The sequence below is a fragment of the Typopeltis vanoorti genome, chromosome 21 (genome assembly GCF_054136105.1).
Source record: "Typopeltis vanoorti isolate ZY-2024b chromosome 21, IOZ_Tvanoo_1.0, whole genome shotgun sequence".
NCBI lineage: Eukaryota > Metazoa > Arthropoda > Arachnida > Uropygi > Thelyphonidae > Typopeltis > Typopeltis vanoorti.
The window spans coordinates 55731967-55751645 of NC_143569.1; the positions used below are offsets into that span (position 1 = coordinate 55731967).

General features: G+C 33.8%; 1 protein-coding gene across 1 annotated transcript in view; it reads right to left on the reverse strand.

The window, feature by feature from the left end:
* The window catches only part of LOC150094868 (target of Myb1 membrane trafficking protein), a 295463-nt gene that overhangs the window by 23844 nt on the left and 251940 nt on the right, over positions 1 to 19679 (reverse strand). Inside the window, exons 11-12 of the mRNA XM_090410996.1 lie at positions 12032 to 12170; positions 6916 to 7003 (exon numbers count right to left, since the gene is read on the reverse strand). Coding sequence (XP_090267122.1) covers positions 6916 to 7003; positions 12032 to 12170 — 227 coding nt within the window. The remainder of the gene's footprint in view (positions 1 to 6915; positions 7004 to 12031; positions 12171 to 19679) is intronic.

The window sequence follows — 19679 nt, forward strand, 5'->3', positions numbered from 1 at the left end:
TTCAAATCCTCTGTACACTCTGGTGTCCTGCACCAGGGAGAAAATATCACTATCAACAATAACATAGTCAATGGGACTTTTCTTATTTCTTGCTTTTTATCTCCATGGGAATTTGTGCACATTTTTATGTTGGAACATGGTGTTAGTAATAACCAGTCCATGTCCTGAGCAGAAATCCAACAGGTATTTGCCATTATTATTAGCTTTGCTCTTTTCACCAAATTTTCCCAAAATATTTTTGTATGTCTGACAATCATTTCCCACTCTGCTATTTAGACCCCCAACAAGGACCAACTTTTCCTTTTTCATTGTGTCCATTGCTTTTTCTAAAGCATTAAAAAATTCCTCCACTTCTATCTTAGTAGAACCTTCTGTGGGACCATAGGTATAAATGTCTCATTGTCCAATTCCCCATTCTGATATTAGCCCACATCACTCTACTTGAGACTGCCTGCTGTTCAAGAAGATTAGCCTCGTATTTTGTGTTGAATACTATGGCTACTCCTTCTTTTCCTTGATTGTCATTTCCTGAATATAACATTTTATATTTATTGCTCAGAAAAATCTCACCAGTTTTTGTCTTTTTTGTTTCAATCACCCCTATTATGTCAATCTGGTACTTATGTAATTCCTCAGCTAGCTCCATTTCTTTGCCATTCATGTTTCTTATGTGAATAGTACCGATCTTTAACTCTGGTGATGTTGAGTTGGGGTGTGCTTTCAGATTTGTTCCAGTAGCTGACTTTTTGCTATTCGCCCTAGTTTCCTGGCGAAAACAACGTGGGCCGTGTTTAACCGGCCGACGTCCCAGCCGGCATGAAATTTTGTCATGTTGTACCATCATTTTTTATTTTGGTTTAACCAATAAGAATACAATTTGGTCGGCTAAATCCCAAATTGCCAGCCCATCCTCGTTCGTTTAGTAGCAAAGTAGATACCCAACAGGGTGCACCACGAGAAGGTGACGATTGGACATTAGGTCAGAAGCCCTGGTCGGTTCTCCGCATTCCTTTAAAGGCTATGTGACAGTCTCCTCTCAGTTATACAGCTTTGACCCTTAATCACCCTCTAATTGCACTAGTATTGTCCCCTCCCACAGAAACTATGCTGTATAGACTCAAGCTAAACCATATGTTGCACTTAAACACAGTATCTAACTAAAATCTATTGTCCAATTTTTCAATTACATGAAATAAGTGTTTGTTTTATTGCATTTCAAATTCTGGATGTCATTATGACAGATCACAAAGGCTAACTTCAAATAAAATTCTACCACGAATTGAAACATGCCATATAATCACGGTGACCATGTGTTATTTATTTAAGCGGATGTAAGAAAACTGTTCTGTCCTTCAGATTTTTTTTTCTAAAATGGCCATTTTGTCCTTTATTTTGTGAATTGAAATAGCAAATTGAATATTGATGCCAACATATTAAAAGATGCAATTCATAAATTTTACCAAACCTGCATTGATTATTTAAATAACTGGGACAGCTCTTTCATGGAAATGGAAGTACAGTCATACACCGACTTACACGAATCCGGAGTTATGCAGTTTCATATAGGTACATATTCCCGTCCTGCTTCACACCTCACCACTAGTCGTATCTTTCCGGCGCAGGCTGCATTCGCCAGTGTCGCACATGCTGTGAACAAGCACTGACATGTTTCGCGCGGTCTCCATTCATACACGATTTTTATAGTCTACAAACCTTGCGATTGTTTAATGTTATGTTCTTGATAAAAATTTTATCACATAAAAAATAATAATGTAGTCCAAAGGAAGCAAGTCCGATTCTTCTACAGCTAGCAAGAAAAGAAAAACATTGACTATGGAAACAAAACTCAACATTATTAAGGATTTTGAAGGCAGGATGAAAATTTGTGAGCTAGCAAAGAAGTTTGATCTACAGGAATCCATAGTAAGAACAATCATAAAAGAAAGGTTTACAGATTTTGGAGGACATAGATTTTAACGAGGAACGAATTGTAGCCACAAGGTAAGGAATAAAAAAATCATTAATCATTAGCTTGTTATGAAGAAATTTTGCATGACAAGAAAAAGACATTATGCTGTGAGACGAATCTATTAGATTTTATGAAACCATTCCCATCGAAATAACTTTCTTTTTTTTTTTTATGTACGAAAAACTACAATTATGATTATATTTCTTAAAAAATATAGGTGTTTTTGTAAACTTTTGTTCCCAATTAACTAATATTTTGTATGTTTGTATGCAATATTATACACGAGTTATGCGAATTCGACTTACGTGCTTTTTGTTGGTCCCACCTACTGCGTAACTTTGGGGTATGACATTGAATGGGTCCTACTATGAGAAATCCCTCTGCGGGAGCGAAGATCGAGGAAAGTGTTTTGTTCACTTCCAGTCACTGAAACTTAAACATAAATGATGGCGAACTCTTTGATGAAGTTTCATGTATTAAAAGTTCTTGTATTAAATGGCGACATAGATGGGTTCAAAATTTTAAACATTTCACAGATAAACATGTATCTTTTAAAAACATTTTAAAAATCGTTGAATTTTGCTTATGTCTCCCTGGATCTAATGTTCCCCACTGAACGAGTATTTTCATTAGTGAACAATATATGGACCAATGAAAAAAACCAATTAAAAATCGAAACATTGAAAGCATGCATTTATACCAAATGGAACTTTGACATGAATTGCATGCAGTTTTATGAATTTTTAAAATGCGAACCTGATTTATTTAAAAAAAGTTCATTCTTGTGAAAAGTATCAAAATTAATTAAATTTTTTTAAAGTAATAATATGATTGTTTAAAATGCTTATATTTTACAATAAATGTTATAAAGCTTTTTAGTTTTAGTGAAACAAATAAACGCAACCTGTTTTTTTTATTATTTATTATGAAACAGTTTCTGATTTGTCCTTTATTTTCTCCAAAAAAATATGGTCACTGTACACATAATGCGTGTGCGAGTTTGCCTACCAGCTCAAAAGCAAACAAGCAGGAATAAAATTCAATGAAGGGTTGAAATTTTGTGAGAGTTGAGCCCGCCGGTAATGAGGAGTTCCGTCAGAATGATAAACGACACCATGTCATGAAGGCGTTAAAACTAAGAAATATATAGTAAATGTTGTTATGACCATTTCAGATGTTATGGAATTTGGTTGAATAGATTTAGCATTTCAACTCAACACTTGTCAGTTGCCTTTGTATTTGGGTAGTGTGATCTTTTGTTGATACCACACCAATCATATCCACGTCTTCACAGCTGCTCTCTTGTGTAAAGCAAAATTTAACTTTTACGTATTATAACAATTAAAAAAAAAAAAAAAAACGGTCGAATAATTTATAAGCGTATAAAAGGAAATCACCTGTAAATCGTTGACGTGCCACCTCTGGCATGCGTGCCATAGGTTCGCCATCTATGCCTTAGACGATAGAAATATAAGATCTGATAATGCTGGAGTCTTGACAAGTAACAGACTGATTTGGAGGAAAATTGTAGATAGTAAGTTAGTAATGATGTAAATTTTTCATGTAATACTATCATATCCTGTACACCCATTGAGGATACATGCCAGGAATTTGATGATGACTTCTTAACAAAGAATTGAGCTAACATAGTTTGGCAGGCATTTTGTTTCTTTTTTTCTTACAACCGGCGGTATGGCCCTATTGCCTCTTCTACTCTTCTGCAAATTTTACTGCTTCTCTCTTCATCAAGGTCAGCCTCTAAGCATTGCTGCTTAAAAACTTCGATTGTACGAAAAATATTTTCAAATTGTTTCTGTGAAATCTCTTTAGGCTGACTATCAGTGGTTAAATTTTCTTCATATTCTCCAGGATCTTCCCGCTGTGCATCTAAATTTAGCAGGTCGGAATCACTCAATTCTTCAGAATGAGGTTTAATTAACTCTTGGGCGTTATCATTGAAGGGGTAAAAGAAATGAAGGACGTATGAATTGGTCGCTGATATGCGAAATCACGTGCTTTATAGATAAAATTTTCCAACTGTTATACAAACAAAATAGTTACCACTTTAAAAACTACAATGATCATAAAAGAGAAGTTAATTTTCCAACATGTAATAATAAACAACTCATCCCAGAAGACAGATTGATTACCCTATTATCAGAATGGATTCTACTTTTTGTAAAAATGCACAGAAGTGTCAAAGGGTCTCGAATCTGTGGGCGTACTATAGCAGACGACATAAATTTTGGAGGTAAAAATTTGGAACATAGTATACATAGTGTACATGGAAGTAGTGTAGTATGCCATTAAAAAATATAACTTTATAAAATGTTTTAAATCAGTAACTAAATTATTTCATTCTGGTGAGTGATTTTTTTAAATAGTTAGCCATAAAAATGTATAGATAGAAAATTTTAAAAATCTGTAACATTTATTTTTAAGATGTATATAGGTGCATTAATCGAATTTCGGTATCGAAAAAATGACGCACTAATCGAGGGATTACTGTATAATGTATAATTACTGTATGGGGAGGGTCACTACCCAGATCAGTTTCGACCTTTATTGAGGTCTCTTCAGTGGGAGCCAGACCCAGAGGTGATACCAAGGTTGAAGCAATGCACAAGTCATATTTCAGTCCACCTTTGCCACGAGTTGCCCCAGTCCTGAAGATACTTCAGGTGCAAACTTGTTTGCTTACATATGGATAAAGGATTAAACTAAATATATAATTTATAGTCTAACCAAGTAAAAATAAAACTTCCAATATCTTTCTCTAATCCAGAGTAATTTAATAATAAGGTGTGACACCTTTTTGACAACTGGTATATGGAAATATGACTTCTGCATTGCTTCAACCTTGGTATCACCTCTGGGTCTGGCTCCCACTGAAGAGACCTCAATAAAAGTCTAAACTGGTCTGGGTAGTGACCTTCCCCATAATGCATGGCATTATACATGTCTGCAAGGAGATGTGCTTTGCATTATGAGATACTAAGGAAAGCGATGAGAACTCAGTCCACCTTTGCCACGAGTTGCTCCAGTCCCAAAGATACTTCAGACGCAAACTTGTTTGCTTACTGGGATAAAGGATTAAACTAAATATATAATTTGTAATAATTTACTTTTCATAATATTTGTAAGAAAAAAAAATCAATGTTCAGTAAACACACTATTGTTGGCTCGTATATCCTAGTTCTGAATCCGACATCTTGTTGTAACGTACTCTTATTAATAAAATCAATTAATTGCTAATTGATCACTAATCCAAATGTAGGGAAATTTATATTTATACTGTGCCACCCTATATTTAGATTAGTCTATATAAAATAGTAGAATCAATTTTCAATTAATTTAGCAGTCTCCTTATTCATCCAGGCCGAATTTAATACTTTTCACTTGAGGCTCCCGCAAGGTTCGAATTATTTATGAACGGTGCAATAAAAAAGAATCAGGCAAACACAATATTGAAATTAACAAAACAAAAACATTTAATATGAGGTTATAAGACAAATACATGAATTCCACTTCTAAAATAAGACATTACAATTAAGTTAGTACATCAGGTCAAATCATTCATATTAATTCAGTCTTCAAAATCTTCACATACAAGTTTCACAGTTTTCTCTATTACAAGATTCCTTACTCAGATTAATACAACAGAAATTCTTATTTAATTAGTTTGCCCATATCTCTCAGTTATACTCCATACTTAACTCTCAGCAGGCACTTATCATATCATTAAATACGGCAGATATTATTTCAAGGCGAATTATTTTAACTTCTAACTTCGGCGATATGCCACAGTAAATGTTAGAATAAGCGAAATGGAACTGTCACTCAAATCTTCATACACAGAAACAAATAAGATAAGACTGTCCTTACCGGAATTTATCTTCAGCACGTCAGATTTAATGTGAGCACATCTTCTAATTATTTTTATTACACCCATGGAACACATTTAAAAGAATTCTTCAAGGTCACAACTAGATAATTATTTGTCGCGCTTCACAATTCTCGACGGCAACTAGAGGGCAGATTGATATCCTTGTTTACCACTTCACAACAAATTAACCTCCGTACAATTCTTCCTAAAAGCAATATAGAAATAAGTAGTAATTCTATGCTAACTGGAACTATTCTGAATCCTTCATTAACCTTCCAGTCCTTTAATTATCCAAATACGGCACCAAATTCCTATTAGTGCCTCTGCTGACTTTACTTTCAGCTATCTATAAGTTTACACTTCGTCTCTGCACACTTCTAAATACTACTCTCTTGAATTCCTGCCCTTCAGTCCTTTTTATTTACTTTCACCCCCTTGATTATATCCTTCCTTCTTCCCCTTCAAAAACTCTTCCTTCTTTCTCTATCTAATTCTACTCATATCTTTTTTCTTCTCTCCTCGTTATCGAAGCTCACGGTCTACCCACGCGCGTTCCATTTTATTTCTCTCTCCATGGCAACGAACAAAACGTAAAACATTCGCGTTAACGTTACATAAGGCTATGCTTTTACGTTGAGTAATGAAAAACATTAATAAAAATATTACAGTTACTTAATTTTCTCTTTCATTTCATTTACAATTAACAATAATAAAATATATGTTACAGTATATATATAAGGTATATTAAATTATATACATATAATTTCTCATAATATTATTGAAGGAATAAAGTAAATAAGATAAATGATATTTATCATTGAGTCCTTCCAATAGTAAAATATACATTAAAATTATTTAATCAATAATAGCTGATGAAATTCAGGAATAATACATGAATAATAATTCTTAAGCAAGGGATTAACAAATAATTTTTAAACAAGTCATGCTTAATATATGATAGGTTATGTTAAATGTGAATGAAGGACAAAATATACATAATAATTTCATTCACAGTTTAACACTATATAATCATTAGCTAATTTTAAATTTTTGGCATTACCTCATAAGCCTGTCCCCTTGTCAAAGCCACTGATCCAAGTCCTGCTGTAGTCTGATCAGGATTAGAATTATCAGCATAGGAGCTCCCTCTATGAAAACGAGAAGTAATAAGCTATTAAATATTTATCCTTTTTTACTTTTGTTTATATAATGATTAGGCTTGTGAAAATTGTAAACCTATAGCACAAGTTTGAGATATGGATAGGCCAAGGATTAATCTAAAAAATCTCCTCTTATGGAAATCAAAAAGAATTTTTCAAGTCACTATAGACCTCCAGTGATCAGGATGGTGGCCTCCCACAAGGCAATGAAAATTACTTATAACTAAAGAATTTTATAAACAAACAGGCCCAAGCAGGATTCTAATTCACAGCACATGATTATCTGCTTAGCCTACTAAGCTGTCGATGTAAATTTATACAAAACTAATACTGACAATTTTTTATAGCAATTCCATCTTATACAATAATGAAAATCTTGAAAAAATCTTGAAAAAGCCAGGCCCAAGCTCAGGTCTGAGCTTGGGCCTGGCTCCCACTGAAGAGACCTCAATAAAGGTCGAAACTAGTCTGGGTAGTGGCCCTTCCCTTAATGCATAACATTAGACATATCCGCAAGGAGATGTGTTTTGCATTAATGGAGATACTGGGACAGGAGTGTTGGTAGCTTGCTACACCTTTGCAACGAGTTGCCCTGGTGCTGTATCACCTTACCCTTAGTCCTGAAGATACTTTCAGGCGCAAACTTTGTTTGCTCACACTTGGATAAAGGATTAAACTAAATTTATTATACTCTAACCAAGTGAAAAATAAACTTTCAACTTCAATAAATTCTGGTGTGTAATGGTGAATCCAAGTCTCATCCATAGTAATAAATCAACACACAAAATCAGTTTTATTCTTGTTAAAACACTCCAAGCACTGTTCAGAGATTTTCATGCGAGTGGGTTTTTGATCTGCTGTGAGCAAGCGTGGCACTCATCTTGTGCAAAGCTTTTTCATTTGCAATTCTTTATGCAAAATATATCCTACACATTCTTTTGAAATGCTTATAGTCTCAGCAATTTCACGCACTTTGACTCATTGGTCATCTAATACCATATTTCTGGTGATGTTAAATGATTCTGGTGTTGTCACACTTTATGGAAGGCCTTCACGTGGATCATCTTCAAGGCTGGTACAGCCACGTTTAAACTCGGCAGCCCATTTCTTAATTGTCGAAAATGAAGGAGAAGAGGGCCCATAAACTTTTATGAACTTCGAATGAATTTCATAACCGCATGATACTCAATTTGATCCATTTCAAGAGATACAGACAACACTTTGCTTCAGACAGCTGTATAAAACAAACTACCTGATAGAATGACTTGCAATTTCACATGGATGCTTATGTCAGATGTACCAACTTAGGGAAAAAAAAAAAAATCTTGCTGATAGTGTTGCCATGTATGGTCGAGGCCAAGAACTTTTCAGACCACCCTTGTATAACCTGTATGTTGAGAGGGATATCAGATGAAAGGAGAAAAAAGTATTTAATTTTATTGGCATTATAGACACTGAAACCTTCCACTCAACAGCCAAGGCTGTCTACCAGTGCTCACCATTAAATCTTTGTTTAAATTTTTCGATGTGCTATCGACATGAGCTTTTGACTAGTGTCTCAACCTAAAAACACATTTATTGAGTACAAATGGTTTTTAATCCCCCAGAACTTCAAAAGCAAGATAATGAAAGAATACCACATCGGTGATTAAAAAAAAAAAAAAAAAAAAATCCACTGCTTTAAGGGCATCCACCCCCCCCTTTTTTTTTTTTCTTTTTGCAAGCATATACCTGTGAAACTACTGGAATTAGGTAGGCACAAAATTACCATACTTTTTTCATTCTACTTTTTTAAGTCACTCTGCCAATTAAGTAACTTGACTCTCTCCAGGCCAGTGAAACATTATCAAAATGGATTAATAAAAGGCAAATATAGAGACGCTTGGGTGGCACCTATGTCTTTTAAGTAGTTCACGCTAAGACAACTCGTGAATGCCGAAGAATGTATTCCCACAAGCTCTCTGGTCAACTTAAAAAACTTTTATAGTTTTCCACATTTGGCTTTGAAATAATACTGGATCTAATATCCACTTTGCCTTATGAAATTTTGCATTGCCAAACTGAAGCCTTTTGGCTCTTTATTTTAGTAATTACTTTACTCTGTTGGGATTAATTTTATAGAATACTATAAGAAATATCCATTCTTTTCAATTAGAGGAACCAAAGGATTGGTATTCTATGACTACCCATTCTTCATAAATATGAGTTAGTACAAATATGCACGTGTAATAATGCAAGAACTCTTAAACATCATATGATATATGAAACTCAATGACTTCTCAGAAAGGACCAGACAATGTATTTTTGATTCCTATAATTCTAGCTCAAATAACAAGGATACGATATGTCAAGTCCCATATCCCAAACATTTCTGACATCTCAGAACCAATTTTTCAGAATTCTTAAGAAATACAATTTAGTGGCTATATTTATTCCTGTCAACAAATGATCATCATGGTTTCCATTTCTAAAGATAAACACTCCCCTCTAATTCTTCCTGGCATCTACAAAGTTCTTTCTTACTTCAGATGAACTGTAAACTCAGTGAAAAAGAGAATACAAGAACACCAATCTTACATCAGCAACAGGAAATCTGACCTGGCACATCACGAAATAGATACGGACCTATGGTCTGAAAGTGCTTACTTCATCTTTGTTGCTATAAATTTAAATGCTTATTTAAAGATAGCACTGAAGCCTTACTTCACTGTCCGCACTTAAATCGGAAAGACTGTCTTTCACCATCTAAGATATGGGAGAGTCTTATTCTAATCACACATCATTAAAGGACTTTTTTTTCTTCCTTTTTCTTTTTTAATAGTTAATACTAATAAGTTTCCTCAGTTAATGTTTCCTTTGCGTCGTTTTATGTATAACATCATGGAGATCAATCTGCTGTTCGTGTTCTACCTTGTAATTAACTAACACTGCCAGTGATGATGGTCTGTAATATTCAGGCTGAAATATACAGCATTAAATAAATATTATTTACTCATTTCATCATGTTTTTGTGTGAATTGATGAAATCATATGACACATATCTCTCAAAGAACAACGAGAACTATATGAGACCAAAAACATTGTGTTCATTCTCTAAGACCAAATGGTGACAGTCAGAGAAATCTTTGCATAACTTAGTTGATCATTACTTAACTAAAATTATACTAATATGCTGTAATGGAAAGGCAATTCCCACTGAATTCCTGGTTTGCATATAGAGAAACACAAAACATAGCCTGCCTGGTTGGCCGAGTGGATAGCGTATCTGCTCTTCAGCCAAAAGTTTGCTATTTCGAATCCCACCGTGGGCATGGATGGTTGTAATTGTCTGGAAATACTACCAGTGGGGGTCGACGGTAGATGGCGTTGGTGTAGTTGCAGTCAGTGGTGGAGACGGAGTTGTAGAGCAAGTGCTCTCTCTCGATGAGTCTTTGGACTCCCTGGAGGTGTCAAATAATAATATCAGCCTAATCAATATTAATCAGATGTTGCAGGGTGCTATGACTTTCTGCTCAACACCATGGTTGTAATTGTCTGGAAATACTACCAATGGGGGTCGGCGGTAGATGGCGTTGGTGTAGTTGCAGTCAGTGATGGAGACAGAGTTGTAGAGCAAGTGCCCTCTCTCGATGAGTCCTTGGACTCCCTGGAGGTGTCAAATAATAATATCAGCCTAATCAATATTAATCAGATGTTGCAGGGTGCTATGACTTTCTGCTCAACACTGCAGGTGTGTTATGAAAGCTGGTTCAAACAAAACTGAGCACAGAATGGTACCACACCACCTCCCTGAAATACGTAATGAACTGCAATGTCAAACTTATGCAAAGCACCCACTGAAAGAGACAAAATTCTGAAAACAATGCATGTTTTGAAGAAAATATCAGGAAGAAGCATCCGTCATGATGCCAGGTTGGCAGGGAAAAGACCCAGAGGGAGGCCAAGATGTAGATGGATTGATACAGTAAAAAAGAGACTTAAAAGGCAGAAATATAAGATCAGATAATATTGGAATCTTGACAAATAACAGATTAATTTGGAGAAAAATTGTTGATCAGAAGTTAGTAATGGTGTAACTTTTTCATGTACTGTCATAATTATCTTGTACACCCACTGAGGGTACAATATCAGAATCAAGTGTTTCATCACATTTCAACAAAAACTGCCTAAAAATAGTCCATTTCTTCCAACACTGCATATGTGTAAATGGCCTGCTATGGTAGAAACTCATTCTAGCACTGTAAGGAAATAGGAGTGCTTTTTCCTGTGTTGAAATTTCAACACTGGGTCTTTTCCCTGCCAACCTGGCAAAGAACACTTGTTTTGCTAACCTTTTCTCTCCCATTTTGTTTAAGTGACCACACCACCTGAGATTAGCTCTACTAACACATTCCTGAATGTTAACAGTGGCAAGTTCTTTCCTAATTATCCTCATTTTTAATGTAACTGCCATTGATGCCACCTGTTCACTCCACTAATCTTTCTCAGAACTCTCATATCAGAGATCAAGTCTTTGATGAAGTGTTTTATTTCTAACCCAACTCTCAGACCCATAAGTTAAAACTGGTTTGAATACAGTCTTGTATGCTAATTTAGTGTTTTAGCAGAAGATATATGTTATTAAATAACGTGCTTCTTCCCTCCCTCCCAATGAATGAATGAATGGGTAAGCAGTTTCAAAATAAAGTTTTAGTACTATTATACTAGAATATGATAGTATAATTAGATATATGATGATAATATTAAAAATATTACATACTAAAAATACAATCAAAAAATGAAGGGAAGCAAGAGGCACTTAGAAATGGAATAAAGACTTATTCTTGTTCTGTAATGGATATGTGCCTAGGTCAGTCAGAAGACCACAACACTTCCCTTTTTCCCTTAAATTTTTGGAAAAAAAAAAAAAAGATAAAATAGTCACACAATAATGCATGATTACTGTATAGTGATATAGAATAGTGAAATATCTTTTAAAAATCAACTGATCACCCAATACAAACTTTGAAATCATACCTTATTTTACTCTCCTCATATGTAGCATTTCGAGACTGAGCGAACATGTCAAATTCATCATTTGATGATGTTTCGGATGGTATTTTATTTGTAGCTAATACAGGATCTGGTAACACTTTAGCAGATGTGGAATTTAAATCTGTAACAAAAATTGGGGAAAATAAAAACCTATAAAAATATTTAAAACATGACTGGTGGCAATTAAAAGTGTACAACTTTCAAGCACGAGAGAGAGAGTCGAATGTTATACATTCAGAATATTCTGCTTAATAAAGCATGATTAATTAGGAAAACATTTGGTTATTAGAACCTGTAGTCAGTATTGAGAGACTTTTAAGAAGGCTGGGGAATGAACTGAAAATGTAATATTTTATATAATGTAATAACAATTAAAAGATGATAAAATTCCAAGCAGTAAGATTTTAATATTTTATTAATAATTTTAATAAAACTGAGTAGAAAAACTTAAAGGTTTTTGTAGTTCCTATCAAAATGAATTTTTGTTCTGGTGTCATATGTATGTGGGTATTCACTGTATTAAGAAATCCCAAATACAAGTCATACCCCGAAGTTACGCGGTAGGTGGGACCAACAAAAAGCGCGTAAGTCGAATTCGCGTAACTCGGGTATAATATTGCATACAAACATACAAAATATTAGTTAATTGGGACCAAAGGTTTACAAAAATTAATTCCCATATATTTTTTAAGAAATATAATAATAATTGTAATTTTTTGTACATAAAAAAAAAGAAAGTTATTTCGATGTGAATGGTTTCATCAAATCTAATAGATTCGTCTCACAGCATAATGTCTTTTTCTTGTCACGCAAAATTTCTTCATAGCAAGCTAATGATTTTTTTATTCCTTACCTTGTGGCTACAATTCATTCCTCATTAGAATCTATGTCCTCCAAAATCTGTAAACCTTTCTTTTATGATTGTTCTTACTGTGGATTCCTGTAGATCAAACTTCTTTGCTAGCTCACAAATTTTCATCCTGCCTTCAAAATCCTTAATAATGTTGAGTTTTGTTTCCATAGTCAATGTTTTTCTTTTCTTGCTAGCTGTAGAAGAATCGGACTTGCTTCCTTTGGACGACATTATTGTTTTTTATGTGATAAAATTTTTATCAAGAACATAACATTAAACAATCGCTAGGTTTGTAGACTATAAAAATCTTGTACGAATGGAGACCGCGCGAAACACGTCAGTGCTTGTTCACAGCATGTGCAACACTGACGAATGCAGCCGGCACAGGAAAGATATGACTAGTGGCGAGGCCCAAAGTTGGAAGTGAATACATACATATATGAAACCACGTAACTCTGGATTCGCATAAGTCGGGGTATGACTGTATATAGGTAACCAGGCTTTCTTAAAAAACAAATCTAAATAACTGAAAAGGAACCATCAATTCTCACTTTCTCACAGTATACCAATTATTAGCTACAGTGATCTCTCAGTTATCCAACCTTCAAATGAAGAAACCTTAAATTAAACAACCCTTGAATGGATTAGTGTTAATTGATTTCTGTGCAGACCATGTAATTGTACCTTCATTTATGCAACCCTTCAATCATCTGACCAAAAATTGCTCTTCCATTACAGCTGGATAACTGAGGGATGTGTATTCACAATTTTTGATTCAATCCCTCCAATATTTCATCTCTGTCACAGACATAATCAGGAATATAGTTTTTGTTTGAAATTACAATCGAAGGTTATGCAGGCTATGGTATCAGTGTATTACATCTGTTAAATGTGGGTGTTCTTCTGGTTAGTTTGCATGTTTTGCAGAAAATCTAAGTTTCTGAGAGAGGAGGGAACCCCACAACTTCAATGAGACCAGTTATATCCTTTAGTTGAAAAGCCATTATAACGGTTCTTTTTCTTCTTCTGACATATTCAAACACAGGTTTTTTTCAGCTACAGGATATTATTAATATTGACTGAACTATGAGGCTTCTCATCAGGAATACAATATAAGAATTGTCAAGTGTGGATAAACAAAATAAAGAAAATGAAGTGGAAGCAATCAAAATGAAAACAACCTAAAGTTTGAGTCTTAGTTTTGGGTATGGAATCCATGAATTACAGTTTTCCATATCTTGGAGATTTTTGCAGAATCCCATTTACTGAGGTTAAGTTAGTTTTTAAGATCTGTTTCTAATTCCACAAAATATTCTCACATACTTTTGCAGTTAATAAGAGTAATTTTTCCCATTTAATTTTGAGAATGTTTGAGAAATAGATTTTAAAAGCAGTGCAGAAAGTTCTGGCTATTTTTTCTGAGGTGCTCTAGATATAGGGAATAATAATAATAATAATAGCATTGCTGCAATCTGTATGTTGAGAGGAATATGGAAAGACAGAGGAATAAGCATTTTATAAATCTGAATTGTAGCTATTAAATAAGCTGAAATGGATATAGTTATGCTCAGCTGTGAGAGAAGTCGTTATAACAGAGTCAATAGCTCTGAAAAAAACTAGTTTGTATAGCACCATACCATTGTTGGTAGTGGGAAATGAAAAAGTTGCGAATATTTGCCTGTAAGAGTTGGTTTTCTGTACACTGTGAAAAGTGTAACATCAGGAAGACTGGATTCTAAATTAGATTCTGGAGTGTTCATTGCTGAGAAATGTCCAAAGTGTGAGCCACATAGTCAAAGCCATATCTTCTATCAGTTTATATATTTCGTTCTACCAAGTGAAGTAACTGAAAATATAGATACAGAATAAGACAATAACAAGAAAGTGAACATATATTAAAAAAAGGGTTCTGAATACTATAGAAGAAATTCTAGGCTAGGAAAATAAGCAAAAGAAAAGAGACTGGTGAGATGAAGAATGTGCTCAAGCAATAATAAAAAGGAGTAAACCATAGAGAATTTACTGCAAGACCACCCAGGATTAAAGAAGAAAATATAAAGAACTGAAATGAGAGACAGATAAAATCAGTTGAAGGAAGATGCACAACTGAACAAGAAATGAAGATTGGGCTGATCTTAAGCCAGCATATAACCTAATTAAATGAGGATATAAGCCTAAGCTATAATATATAATGTATAATGAAATATATCAGCAAATGAAGAAGAAGAAATAAAACACAGGTGGAGAGAATATTTCCATGAATTACTGAATACACTACCTCCAAAATTATTAACCAAATCCCAAGGAATAGATAAAATTCCTGCAGAGCTGTTGAGAGTAGAAGGAAAAAAACTAGAAGACAAAATACATTAATATATGGTTAAAACAGAATGACAAAACAGTGTGAAAATTTGTGACATGTATAAATGGTTTGTGAAAAATACAACATACAAGTATTTACTTCTATTTTGAAGAAACATTTATGGAAAAACTCATTTATGGAATTGGTGTCTACCAAGCAGGAAAGGTAAATGTATAACTGATCAGATACATACAGTTTAGCAATTATTAGTTAAAATTTGGGACTTTGTATAAATATTCATCAGATTTTTGTTGATTTCCAACAGGCTTATATAATAGCATGAATAGAGAAAAATTATATGACATTATGACACATTTTGGAATACTATCTGTAAATCCAGTAAGACTTACAAGATTAACAATGAAAATTCACAGCATGTAGAAGATGAAAATAGAAGATGAAAGTAGAAAATATAAAATGATTTAACAGATCCCTTTACAATAATTTAAGGATTAAAACAAGGAAATAGCCTAGCTCCAATACTTTTTTTAAACTTAGCTATGGAATACATTATCTGATCACTGTCAGAAGATAATATACTAAAGGCATTCTTAATAAATAAATCAGTGCAGACTGCAGCATATGTTAACATCATATCAAGAACAGAAAGCAGAAGAAATATATTTGGAATTAGATAAATTAGCACAGCATAAGGCTAGGTTGAAAATTAATCAACAACAACAACAACAAAATAAGAATAAAAAATAAAATAAAATAATGATCAATACCAGGCAAAACTGTTAATACATACAAATGTGAAAATTGAGAAAGTGGAACAATTTAAATATTTAGAATTAATGATTACAAGCCAACCAAATGAGATAGTAGAAGCGCAAAGTCAAATAAAGAGTTTTATGGGAAGGCTCACTGATTTACTTTTCTATGTCATGTCCATTGCCTGTAGGTTTACTTTAGTTTTTGATATCTAAGATCTTATTTCTTTTTTACAGTCTCAATCATGTGTCATGTTACTGCCTAGGTATGTGAAGTTCCTAAACTCTCCCAGATCTTGTTCAGTGACCTTTATTTGCTTTTTCATCCTCTTCTCTTCTCTCTGCATATCATTGTTTTTGTTTTGTCAATGTTCATTATCAGCCCATATCTGTTTCCTTCTTCACTTAACTTCAGCACTGTTCTTTCTATTTCCCAATCATCTTCTTCAATGACTGTCACCTGCAAATCAAATTGTTTATTTTTGTATCTTGAAATGAAATTACCCTTTAATTATCTTTTATGGCATCAACTGTTCTTTCCAAAAGCACAACAAAGATGCTTGGGGGATACTGAGTTTCCTTGTCTTGTGCCTCTCATTGTCTGGAACCGCCTTCCTATTTCTCCACAGATTCTCACAGCAGCTGTTGCATTGTTACTGATGTTCTGCAAAAGACATATCCTGTCCATTCCATAAGATTTCAGTACAGTACATGCCACTTTCTGATTTATACTGTCAAATGCTTTCTGAAAGTCAACAAAGCAGGTATACACATTTTTATTTTTACATAGAGCTTTCTCCATAATTAATCTTAACATTAATATTTGGTGCACAGTACTTCTATCTCTTCTAAATCCTGCTTGCTCATATTCCAGATTTTCTTCCATTAGTTTCCTTATTCATTCTGTTAATATCATTATAAGTACTTTTTCCACAACCTCATCAGAGCTATTGTTCTGTAATTTTTGCAGTTCATTTTGCTTCCTTTTTTGTGAATGATTTAGGATTGATCTTGTCCATTCTTTTGGTGTTTTGCCTTTGTCTGATGCCATGTTACACAACTGGTATAGTTCATCTATTATTACCTCACCATCATGTTTCAATATCTCTCTAGTGATCTCAACATTCACAGGGATTTTATAGTTTTTCAGATGTCTTACCACCTGCACAACTTCATCCCTTAGTATATATAGATGTTTCTTCCTCTGTACTTTGTAGTGATATTTCCCTCAATTCATCAATTAACTACCTTTGAACCTCAACATCTCCCTGTGTCTTATATAACTCAGAGTAGCATCTTGTCCATCTCTCCCCTTTTTCTCTGTTCATCAAGATTTCATCATTTTCATTTTTTATGGTTCTCTGCTTTGGACTCCATTTCTTGTTGATGTTTCTGATCATCTTATATACTTCTCTTGTTTTATATTCACTACAGTATTTCTTGATATCCTTACACTGTTGCTCTAGTCATTTTGATTTGTCTTTCCTAACTGCCTTCTTCACTTCATTGCATTTTGGTCTATACTGTTCTTCCATTTCCACATAGATATCTTTCTCTAATCTTCAATGCTCCCCCTCCTTTGAATTTTAATGTCTCCTGCAAGATCCACCTCTTTTTCGGCTTTTCCGTCTCAGACCGTTTGTTTCACTGCTTTTTTGATTGCAGACACCACCTTATTGTTTCTATTCTCCAGTTCCTTTTCCATAACAAATTTCAGTTCTTCCTTGAGCAATACATTGTATATTCCAGTTTTAAGTCAACAGTTGGAACTGAAGGAGGTAAGAGAAGATGGTTTGATATTAAATCAGGAGTGAGACAAGGGTGCACACTATCTCCAGTGTTATTTCCTACATGGAACATCTAGATGGATCACATCTAGATGTGATCCATCTAGATGTGATCACATCTAGATGGATGTGATCACATCTATCTAGAAAGTGGTAATTGGCTTGATGTCAAATTAGGTGTCAGGGAAGGGTTCATGCTATCTCCACTCTTATTTATCATCTACATGAAGGAAAGTTGCAATAGGCTTGAAATCAAAACTGGGGATATTCAACTCATCTTTTTACTTTATGCAGAAGATATTATGCTCTTAAATCAATCCATTACAAGTCTGCAGGATTCCTAACTAAACTGAGTAACTGCTGGCATAATTTGATATGAAAATTAGCAATAAAAAGACAGACTATGAAAATAGGTAGAAACACTGAAAACATCAACTGCATCCTGAATGCAAAAACTATAGAACAAGTAAAGCATTTCAGCTATTTAGATAAAATTTTTAGTGAAGATGACAAACTAAATTTGGAAATAAACAACAGAATTAGAAAAGCTGATATGGTAGGAAGTCAACTGAATAAATTTATATGGAATAAGAGAGAACTTAGTTAAAATATTAAACGAGGTATATACAAGACCAGCTTTCAAATGACTTTTAATTATGGATCCAAGAGCTGAGTTAGAAATAAAACAATAAAAGAGTGGGGACCACAAATATGAATTCTAAGAAAGATTAGGAGAGTGAACAGATGGCAGAACCATATTAAAAATGAGGATATTAGAAAGGGACTTGACACTGTTAGCATTCAAGAATGTGAAGAGAGCTAATCTAAGGTGGTATGAACACTTAAAATGGAATGGGAGAAAAAGATTTATTGAAACAGGTGTATTTTGCCAGGATGGCAGGACAAAGACCCAGAGAAAGACTAAGATCTAGGTGTACTGATACTGTAAGACCAAGGCATTTCTAACAGTATCAATTGGAGAGGATATTGGAGTTCTGAAAGATAACAGATTAATTTGGAGGAAAACTGTCTATAGTGACAAGTTAAACTTTTCAAGTAGTACCAGCACACCCCTCCTGAGGAGTATATATCAGAAAATGCATATTAGTGTCACGAGAAAACGTTTTTCATATGTGACAATGAGGTATCAAATGACTTTTAAAATTATTTAACAATATCTGGCAGCAAGGAAAAATCCCAGAAAGTTGGAATAAGGCAATTATAGTCCTAATATATAAAAAAGGAGATAAGTGCAACTGTGAAAACTACAGAGGAACAAGTTTTCTAAATACTGGTTATAAGTTATGTATAATATTAACTTCAAAACTTAAAATCATATGTAGAATATAAACTTTGTGATGAACAAAACGGCTTCTGAAAAGGACGATTTACATTCATCTAGCTTTTACATTAAAAATCTTAATGGAAAAACATTACGAATACAACATAGAAAGACACATAGCATTTGTAGACTACCAGAAAGCCTTTGATAGAATCTTAATGAACAAACTGTAGACTGTCTCAAGAACCTAAACATTCCAAATCAGTTGATTTTTCATCAATGTCACCACTCCTATTTAATATCCACATAGATAAAATAGTAAAAAAATGGAAGAAAAATATAAAACCAGCATTTAAACTGGATCATGGAACTATGCTTAACACCCTATTGTTTGCAGATGAACCAAATAATCATAGCAAGAACTGAAGATGCACCCCAAAGATCAATATATACCTTAAACATAATTCCTGAAAAGTTTGGAATGCAAATATCAACAGACAAAACAAAAATCATGGCTTTTAAAGGACAATCTCTAGTCAGAAGTAAAATCATGATTGAAAATAAAATTTTAGAACAAATTAACTGCTTCAAATACCTTGGATGTGCTGTATTATATACAAAAGAAACTGACAA